This window comes from Anser anser (genome assembly GCF_964211835.1).
Source record: "Anser anser genome assembly, chromosome: 14".
In the NCBI taxonomy this organism is placed as follows: domain Eukaryota; kingdom Metazoa; phylum Chordata; class Aves; order Anseriformes; family Anatidae; genus Anser; species Anser anser.
In genome coordinates, this window is record NC_139735.1 from 1,384,606 (window position 1) to 1,394,676 (window position 10,071).

A 10,071-nucleotide genomic window follows, 5' to 3' on the forward strand; every position below is an offset into this window, starting at 1 on the left:
AGAGACGGATTTAACCTGGAGATGCGTTCGCGGAACCGCGGAACCGCTCGGGTTGGCAAAGACCTCGAAGATCATCAAACCCCCGCCGAGCCCACCAACTCCACCCCGCAGAGGCCGCAGCGCGGCCCCGCACGCCGCCGGCTCCCCGGTGCAGGCGGCGAGCTGAGCCAGCCGGTGGGCGAACGCGGGGAAAAGGGGAGAGGAAAAGGGGAGAGGAGGCGGCAGCGCAGCCCGCCTGGAGGCACCTGCCGCGGGGAGCCCACCCAACCCCGGCGGGGCAGGGCAGGGCAGGGCAGCACCGCCAGGACCCCGCGGCAGCTTCTAGGACGCGCTGCCCACGAAGGGCAGGGCAGCGGCGCGCTGCTTGTGCCAGAGGGAAGCGAACGCAACCCCCGGCCGCAATCCCAGCCCCGCAGCGCCCCGAGCCTTTGTTCGCCCCAAAGGCGGCGGGGGCGCAGCGCGGTGCGGGGCCGCGCCTGTGCCGGGGGTGCCCGGGGGTGCCCGGGGGAGCAGCCGCCGGGGTCTCCCCGCCGCGAGCAGCCGGGCTCGGCCCCCGTCACCCCGCGGGCCGGTCCCGGCCGCGCAGCCCCGGCCCCGGGCGCGGTGCCCGCAGCGCCCCGGCGGCGGGGACGGACGCGGGGGGCCGCGGGGCAGGGGCAGGGCCGGGGGGGGCGGTGGGGGGGGGGGGGTGGGGGTGCCGCGGGGCCCGCCCCCGGCCCGCACTCACTCTTGAGGGCGGCGACGAGCGACTTGGCGTCCTTGATGAGCTCCTTGATGAACTTGTTGGTCTTCTCCAGCTCGGCCTCGTGCGAGCGGAGCCGCTCCCGGAACTGCGGGCTGTCCAGGCAGCACTCGCTGAACTCCAGCGCCGGCAGCCCCATGGTGCCTCCGCTGCGGCGCGAGCCGACGGAAATTAATTAAAAAAAAAATAAAAAATATATATATATATTAAAAAAAAAAAAAACACGAATTACCCCCGAATTTTAACGGGGGCTGCAACGAGGGGCTCCGGGCAGGGGGCGCCGCCGCGGGGCCGGGCCGGGCCGGGCCGAGGCTGCGGGTCCCGGTGCGGGTCCCGGTGCCGCTCCGTGGCCGCCGCCCGGGCAGGGCTCGCGGCTCCCGGCGCCGCCTCCCCCCGCCGCCGCCGCCGCCGCCGCCGCCGGCCCGCGCCGCGCCGCGCCCCCGCCCGGCCACGCCCCCCGCGCTGAGCCCGCAGCCAATCGGCGGCCGCGCGGCGGGGACACGCCCCCTGCGGCCGCGGCTCCGCCCCCGCCGCCCGCGGAGCCAATCGGGGGCGGGGCGGGGGCGCTCGGGCGCCTCCCACGGGCGCTGGCCCCGCCCCCTGCCCGCCAGCACGAGGATGGGCGCGAGGGCGGGGCGGGCTGGGCGGTAATTAGCTGGGGGCTGTGCCTCGGTAATTAGCTGGGGGCTGCCCGGCGGTAATTAGCTGATACGGCCCCGGGGAAGCGCGGGGTGTGAGCACTGGGATCCTGCTTCTTGACCCTGCGCCGTACAGACCCCAGCAGCACGTGCCATGGGGTTGTCCTGCAAATGTCCTCCTCCATCACCCATAATTGGCTTGTTTTTTTAAAATTTTATTATTTAATTATTTTTTCTATTTTTTCGTAGCACAAGCTTGTTCCAGCACCCGCCACTAATACAGGAGGACAGTAACTGGGTTTGTAGGGCGCTGCCTTAGGGGATTGCAGTACCTGGAATTCTCCCGCCCCCCCCCACAGAGCCGCAGGAGCAGCGAGCTCCGGCTGCGCAGACACACGAAATCCCTCACGCTATGGACTAGAGCAGAGGCAGCGATTAGCGCGCCAGACCAACGCTGCATCTCCCCTTTTCCTGCTTACGCAGCGTTCCCAGGCTCCGAGCATTGTGCCTGAGCCGCTGTGCGGGTGCAGAGCAGGGCGGCGGGGGGAGCAGCCGCGGGCATAACCCCACCAAGTCCTGCTGCGACTGCACCCAAGCTGTAAGAGAACACCGCCAAAGGAGAAAGGAAAAAAGCAGCAACAAACTTCCACATCCTCCTCCCTGTGGCTCAGAGCTCGCATCCCTTGCTGTAGTTGCTTGCTTCTACTTGTGTTTTTATTTATTTATTTATTTATTTTTTAGAGCATCTTGGTTGTCCTACACTCAGGTGGGCTGTTCAGCTGGGTGCTGGGCGGGGGCCCAGCGATGCTGCAGCCCCCAGCCTCCTTCTCTGCGCCTGCAAACCTGAGCAGAGCTGCGGTGCTCTGGCCGCCCGCTGACACGTTCTCTTGCTCACTCATCCCAGAGCTAACTCACCTAGGGAGCACTGTCAGCAGAAAGCTAATCCAGCGTTAAAAAGAAAAAAAAAAAGTTTTCTATCTAGCTTGGCTCACTCTGGGATCAAATAACGGCCACGCCAAGGCCAAGCAGGAGGAAAGGAGGCTGCGATGGTGTCAGCCCCGCCGCTGCGCATCCCTGCGCCCGCGCAGGCTGGGGCAGGCAGCCAGGTCAGAGAGCTCTGCCGGACAGTTTCCCATTTCTACCACAGCAGGAGTTTCCAGGTGGTTCAGCTCCCTGACCGCATCCCCCTGCCACCCTCCTCCTGCCCCTTCCTCGCGGCAGCATCCCGTGGAAGTACAAACCGGTGTCACGGGGGGCTGGGGAAGGTGGGAAACCACCACCGATGGGCCTCCCAGCACCCAGGCTTGGGCACACTGAAACCTTTCTTTAAGGCCCCAGAGATGACAGCGGGCAGTTTGGCTGTCAGAACCCAGGAGCTGCATGAGAGGCTTCTTGGAACTGCCCCCAGGCAGCAATGTTCAAGGTCTATTTATTGCATGACTATATAACACACATCTTTCTTGCTCTCAAGGATTTTTTTTATTGAGCCAAGCACAGATGAAGCATTGTATCTGGATTATTTTTTTTTCCCCCCCATATAATACATTAAACCATCGCAATGAATTGCACGAATTCCCCGTTGTAAACCAAAGGGCACGTACTGACCTGTTGTACCGACAGCCTTCCAGATCGGGCCCTGGAGCCTGGCGGAGCCATGAGCACAGCTGTGGGGCAGGCCCCAAGGGCTGCCCCTGCTCCGACGAGGCCACGTCATCCCGGTGGGTGTGCATTTACCTGGCAGAGCTCTGCACGTGGCTGCAGCGGGCGGCCAGAGCCCCTGCAGCACGGTAACTGCGCTCCCTTCACTGAGCACTCGTCTGTTTTACATGCGGCAAGCAGGATTTCTGCGCAGCTCGCAGGGGAACTGCACCTTGCCTTCCCCAGCGGCACCTCCAGCAGTCGCACCTGCATCTGTCCACCATCGGGAGAATTTCTCCTCCTCTGTTCCCTCCTCCAGCCCACCTCTCCCTGCAGCCTCTCCTCCCGGCGTTCAGGCACGCTTCCAGGGGCCCGGCCAGCCGTGAAGGCAGGGGACATAAATGAGCCTCGGCATGGCGCTCAGATCTCCTGGAGGAAAAATCCAGCAGGGCTGAGGACCCTGGTCCCGTCTACAAAACCTTAGGCTTGCTTCTTGCCCTTGTTAGCCTCCAGTACATTTAAAAATAACAATAAATCTTTATTATTTGTCTTTTAAATAACTGGTCATTAGCTACTTACGCTACCAAGTCTTCCTGGCTTTCATGGACACCACAGATTTGGCAATTGTTTTTGGAAGGTGGTTTACTTATTTTGAAGGGCCAAGCCCCACTCTGCCGCATTCAGAGGCACCTGGGAGCGCTGAGAGAAGAGCAGGAATCGCGCACACACACCCCCCGACCCACACCACCACATCTGAAGGGAGCTGTCGTGATAACACAAGCCAGCACCCACCCCGTTCAGTTCATCTTCCTGGCAGACGTCGGATCGGATCGAGCAGAGCCCCGCTCCCCGGCCTGGCAGCCGCAGCAGCGCCCGGTGGTTGGAAGGCCTTGCGGTGCTTCCAGCCACTCCGGGCCGGTTTGCCTCGATTCCTTGTTAGAGATGAAAGAAACCCGTCAGTGCTCCAGCTAAGACACTGGAAAGCCCTAAGCGTCCCTGCCCCCAGCTGTAACCAGGACAGCCCCGCGCAGGAACGGCGGCGGGCTCGCTGCAGGCCGCAGCAGGGCCCCTGGGGAGCGGAGATCTCCCGTCCTCAGTTCGGGGCTTGGGGGCAGGCTCGTCCATTTCCTACCGGTGCTGCTGGTACAGGAATGCTAATCCTCGGCATGGGTCCGCTTGAATCAAAAATATACACCTGCAGCATTTTGGGTTGCTTTTTGTATTTTTTTTTTCCTTTAAAAACGTTGACTTTCAAGCCCAGGTATCTGCATTAGTTCATGTCATTGAAAGGCTCCTTTCACAGTTGCTGCTCAACTCACTAACCTATAACCAAGAGAGCCACTTTCTAGAGCTGTTTCTAGTGCTGAGAAGCAGGGTCAGAACAGTCCTGCTTGAAGTGAGATTCACCTGCACGTCAGTCACATCGAGGTGTCCCAACAAAAGAAAAGTGTCAGCTGTAAACATTCTCTGAATTCCCCAGATGCTTTTGCTACAGGAACATAAAGGACTATCAGGTGCATTCGGGGCAGCGACAAGGCATCAGCCAGGCTGCCCAAGCTACAGCGAAACAAAGGCCAAATCAGAAACGAGTTCTCAATTAAATGGAAAAGTGCAATTAGTCATGCCCCTGCAAATTACTGCAGCACAGGAAGCTGGGCTGGCAAAGCAATAAGCCAACTGAGGGCTATGAAATCTTCAAAGATGTTCATGGAAGAAGCATTTAAATAACAGGGTTAATTTTAGATATGACAAAGTTTCATTGTCAGGAAAGGCCAAACAGTCCGTCTATTCTTACTCTCGTTTTTTCAGGAAATAAGAAATCTCATCGAAGGACCAGCCAAGCAGCTGCCACTCACTTCCTCCCAAACACAAAGCATTAGCCTGCATCCACGGCCTGGAAATGCTCCGTGGGGAAACGCTCCCCGCGGCTGCTGCAGGCGGCTGCGGCGGGCAGAGGCAGCAGGAGCAGCACCAAAGGGCTGCCAGGAGGCTGACGTGTGCCTCAGGGGTGGGACAGCAGCGACACGCACCCCACGATGACACCTACCTGTCCCAGGTGTGGTGCCTGCCGAAGGCTGAAGCCGATGTCCTTCCATCGCAGGCCCACCACGAATCCCCCCCCGAGAGCCACCTGGTAGCTCCGAGGCTGCACACGAGGATGGTGCCGGCAATCATAAAAAATGATTTTTATGAGCAGCAGGTGCCCACAGCTCCCCTCTGGGCTGCAAGGGCTCAGCTCCACAGGAGGGCTCTGCAGCCACACCACGCAGCAGGACTGAGCCAGCCATCAGAGCCTCCCTGCCAAAAGAGCAGGGAGCTTCCCCCAGGATACGTGCCGGCAGGATTTACCCGGATCAGCTCTTGCAGCGAAGCCACGCGCCCTACACCAAACCGGGGCAGGAAGGCTTTCAGCCACCACATGCACTAAACACCCACTTGCCCTGTCCCAGTGCACGCCACCACCTGCCTCGGGCTGTGCAAGAGCTGCAGACAGGCCCCAGCACAGCGAGCAGAGAGGTCCCCCCACGTACCGCTGCTGCAGGCCGGGTGCTCAGCACACCCAGGGTGCTGCAAAGCCACCAGGGGCTGCTCTGGGCTGAGCAGCAGCACTTTAACCCCGCTCCCCACAGCCGTCAGCTGCAGCTGCTCCCTCACCCAGCTGGCTCCTGCAGCGGCACCCAGCAGGGGGGGATCCTCTTGGGGAGCACCTGCAAGCAATGAGCCCCCTCCGGCCGGCCGAGCTGGCAGGGCGCTGAGCCCTTCCCGTGCCTTGTGGCTCAGCGTGCTGCCCGTCTCAGCTGCGGTGCCGCTGCCTGCCCTGTGCCAGCTCTACCTTCACGTGGCTCGCACGGATCAGAGAACGGACCCAGCCATAAAAGAGCTGGCTGCGAGCTGGGTGCGGTGCAGCTCGAGCCCCAGTCCAAGGGAAGCCATGCGCCCGCTCTCTTTGCACGTACAAGGCCAGGCTGCAATAAAAGCGCAGGCACACAGTGAGCAGCCAGCGCTAACCCCGCTGCTCCCCGAGATCTCCCCGGGGGCGCGAGGCGGGTGGGAGATGCCTTGCAGGCGCCTCCCGAGGTGCTTTCGAAGCCCCTCTGAGCCCCCGAGCGCTGAAGCAGAGCTGTGTTATCATAAGACAGCTCCAAGGAGAGGAATGTTTTCCCCAAATTTGTATAACCACTGGAAAAAAGTTACAAACCACTGTGAAATTGATCTGAAGCCATGTTTCCAAGAATTAGAACCAGGGGTTCCCACACCAAACTCCAGTTTCCTTTCTGGAGCATTTCCAGAGATGTCTGCTGCACATTAGCCCTGGTGCGACCTGTAAGATGGATGTGAGTGCTGGCTCTCTGTATGTAAATAGTAATTTCCTCCCTGCTCTGTTCGGTTGTCTCAGACCTCGGCGTTGCCTATTTCTCTGTCTCTGCTCCTGGAAATGGGAACAAGACTTTCCCTCGGCACACGATGACCATCCTTTACACCCACTTTCACCCTGGTACCAGTTCTCCACCCACTCGTGACTGTTAGCCTTAGTGGAAATCATGTTAATTCTCATAATTACAGCAAGGGCACTGCCTTTCCTGGATAAAAATATCTTCAAAAGCAGTTAGCAAATCTCCAAAATCCTGTGGAAATCCCCACTCAACATACTGGCTTTGCCCGGAAATCCAGACAAAGCGTTTGCTCCTGGGGCTGGGTGCTGGGGCCGCTGCTGCCTGGCCAGCAGCCTGCACGCCCCGCGCCCTGCAGCGCCCGCTTCGCTGGTCGGTCGCTCTGCAGGTCTGGAGATAGCACTTGCCGACCCTTCCCTGCTAATTCTGGGCTTGAAATTCTGTTTCCCCTTGGTACGACCCTGGGGAATATTGGCCGAGCACAAGCCAGGCATTCTGTGCTCGTGGTCAGGACCTGCGGTGCCCGGGGCAGTGGAGGGGGGTTCGAGGTGATGGCACAGCCCGGGGACCGAGAGGAATCCAATGTAAGAGGAAAAGGGAAACTGCAGCTGGGGTAGGGTACCAGAAAAGAGAACAAGAACCAGGAAACAGGTTTGCATTTTGTTTTCTAAAGTTAATGAGTTTAAGAAGGAGGAGCTGCTCTGCGGGGCAGTGTGCCAGCCCTGTGCTCCTCCAGCAGACAAGCAGCCACGCCAAAAGGCATCAAGCCTTTGAAATAAAAGATGTCTTGTCCTGCTAGAGGGAAGTGGCTGCTTCTGTGCTGAGAGGATTTGAGGCATTCAACTTTTCCTCTCGCTCCCACGCCACCTGAGGAAGCCGAGGGCCCCCCACCTCTGCAGGCAGCTGGGCTGAGCACGCAATCCGCCTGCAGACCGAGGCAGCTCTGCGCAGGGCTGCACCTGACGGGCTGGGGTGGAGTAATAGTGAGCACCAGGCTGTACCAAACCGGTCAAGGGAAAGGATACAAGTCAGTAAAACCCTAATACCTGGCCCTATGTGGTGCTGTACTCCTCTACGCCTTGGAGCTCTGCATGGAGCCAAGTCAGAAGTGGCAGTGCCCCTGACCAGGCGTGCAGGAGTCCAGGTGTGCAGGTACAGGTGTGCAGGTGTGGCAGTGAGGGCCGGGCTCCCTGCGTGCCCCGTGCTGCCACCTCCTGCCACGTCAGCACGGGAACGTGTCGCCCAGGGAGAGAGCCTGCCTGTCCCCCCAGTCCGTGCAGTGCTTCCTCGTGCTTCTTGAGGAACAAGGCGAAATGAAGCTGCCTGAGGCATGCAGCTGTGGGAGCAGGAGGACAAAACTCTCCTCATCGTCTCAATTATTTTCACAGGCATATATTTTGTCCTCACCTCAATTATTTTCACAGGCCTATATTTTGTCCGTTCAAGGTCACCGTGCTGGAGCGTCCTCGCACCGCCCAGCGCATCTCAGCACATTCAGCCACCAGGGAACGGGTGCAGTAAGCAGATCCACCTCCTCGTGCTGGCCTTGCAGTCGGAAACCCCACCGCTGCATGGTGTTTGTTTTCACGGCAGTGTTTGCAGAGGACGTGCCCTTGGAGCCTGCAGATAAGATACCAGTGATTGGGAGCAATTGCGTTTACTACTAAAGCCACGCAGCAGCTGGAGAGCTCTCCACGCGCTACCTGGCTACAGGCGCGCCCGCGGTGCCCTCCTCCTGCTCCCTGGCTGCTGCCGGGCGAGCGGCGCAGCCCTTCCCTACGAAGCTGCAACTCTGAAACCAACAACAATTCTTAATTAATAGGGCTGGCGCACGGGCCAGACCCGGGTTTCTTTCCTCTCCATTTTTGGTTTCATCGCCTTCCACTCCCAGCGGCAGGACGCAGGGGAGCGCGGGGTCTGCGCGAGCAGGGCTGCCTGCCTGTTTGTGTTCTCTTGGCCCGGGAGGGAGGCTTTGAAATGGGCCCCTCTTAGAATAAAAATATATTATTTACTGTACAGTTAAATATTTGTTTCCTAGTTGGCTGGACTTGAGTGAGCTCTATTTTCTACAATATTGCCCAAGTATGACTTACATTCTTTCCCCTTGCCTTTGTTTTTGTGTAATTAATTTTCTTGCTCATTATGGCTTTATTGGCCATAGTGAGATTTTTCAGTGACTTTATACAAGAAAAAACAAAACAAAACAAAACCATTAAAAAGAGCAAAACCAAAGATTTTTAAATGATTTTGAAATTGAATTCATCTTTCGATAATTTGATCTGTAGGAAGTACAGTGCCAAATTGGATAAAGAGCATCTCTTAATTACTCAAGAGCACTTCCTCATGCGAGTCCCTTGGCCCAGTCTGGACATGCAATGATTATATTTTTTAATAACAGAACCGGGAGATACCGGCGTGGGCCATCACAGCCTTTGCCAGCAGATTATCTGGACCACCAACCCTTTCCCATCTCACTTGCGTAGCTCTGGGGCGCGCAGTTATTCACAGAAGGGCGGTGGCAGGGCAGGGCTGGGTTTCCGAGGGCACCGCACCGCCTTGGTGCGCACCCCGCTTCCTCTGCAGCGCCAGCGCAGCCTCTGCAAGGCATTGTTCTGCAGGGACAGGAAAACGTCCCCCGGGTCAGCCATGTCTTCGTCTGCAGACGGAGATACCGGCTGCTTTAGCACGTCGGGGAGAGGGCACGCCGGCAGCCGCGAAGCCTCAATGCCCAGGAGGGGCAGTTTGCGGGGCGTTTGGTGCGGTCGGCGTTCAGGTCGGCCCCGCTGCCCGAGCTGGCACAGCCCGCAGCGAGCCCTGCCCCGGGCCAGGTCCCTGGGGGGCTGCAGCACCTGCTCGCAGGTTTTGCCCGAGAGGTTTCCAGGGGAAAACTGAACACGCTGAAAAATACCGTCCATGCGTACTTTACATCGCATTACTCATGTTCGATCTGAGGCGGCTCCACATTTCGCTGTTCTCTGGACATCATTGCTTACAAATAATTCAGTGCAGAAAAAGGAAACATTTGGGTGTTTCGGTAACCACTTCTTCTGGAAGCTGGTGAGTTCCTCCTCCGTGTTGCATTTCCCGGTGCGATGCCAGCAGCGTGACTTTCCCGCACGGCCGGGGTCCCCTGGCACCCTGCGCCCCCGCACCCACCAGGGCGCTGTGCCCGGCACTCGGGCAGCACGGCGAGACCCCGCACGGAGCCGAGGCGGGGGCAGGCGGCCTCGGCAGCCCCAGGCCATGCAGCAGAGACCGGGGCAGGTTTGCAGGAGGGCACTTAGTGCCCAAGACAAGGGCAAGCTGCGATTCTCTGGGTTAATTGCCAGGATGCCAGCGAAGGGGAGAGACAGAGATTTCTTTGTGCCGGCTCCAAGTGCCTCTGTTCCAGGAGAACGGCTCATAACCGACCTTGCTTTGTGTGGCCAGCCCTGGCTGACACTATTTGCACAAATGGCCGAGCTGACAAAGAGAACATAAGAAATTCTTGGAGATTTTGGGCAGTGAGGTATCTCCTGGAGACAGCACTGAGGCCCCATTATTTTTTTCCTCCTGGGGTTCAGATCAGAAAACCCCACACCACAACGACCGGGGCAGCTGTCTGCAGTGAGCTGGGCGCTGCGGTGCCTGGGCTGACCTCCCTCTGCTCCCGCACACCCGG

The 10,071-nt window shown here is 59.0% G+C and overlaps 1 protein-coding gene across 5 annotated transcripts in view; it reads right to left on the reverse strand.

Moving 5' to 3' along the window:
* The window catches only part of ARHGAP26 (Rho GTPase activating protein 26), a 132,403-nt gene extending 131,255 nt beyond the window's left edge, over positions 1–1,148 (reverse strand). For 3 of the 5 annotated variants that reach the window (XM_083798702.1, XM_083798700.1, XM_083798703.1), the window contains exon 1: positions 728–1,147. In XM_083798702.1, the coding sequence (XP_083654828.1) occupies positions 728–881 (154 nt within the window). In that variant the 5' untranslated portion in view covers positions 882–1,147. Of the gene's footprint in view, positions 1–727 lie in introns of all 5 variants that reach the window. The other 2 variants (XR_014572334.1, XM_083798701.1) reach the window with 1 other exon arrangement.
* Between the last annotated feature and the right edge of the window lie 8,923 nt (positions 1,149–10,071).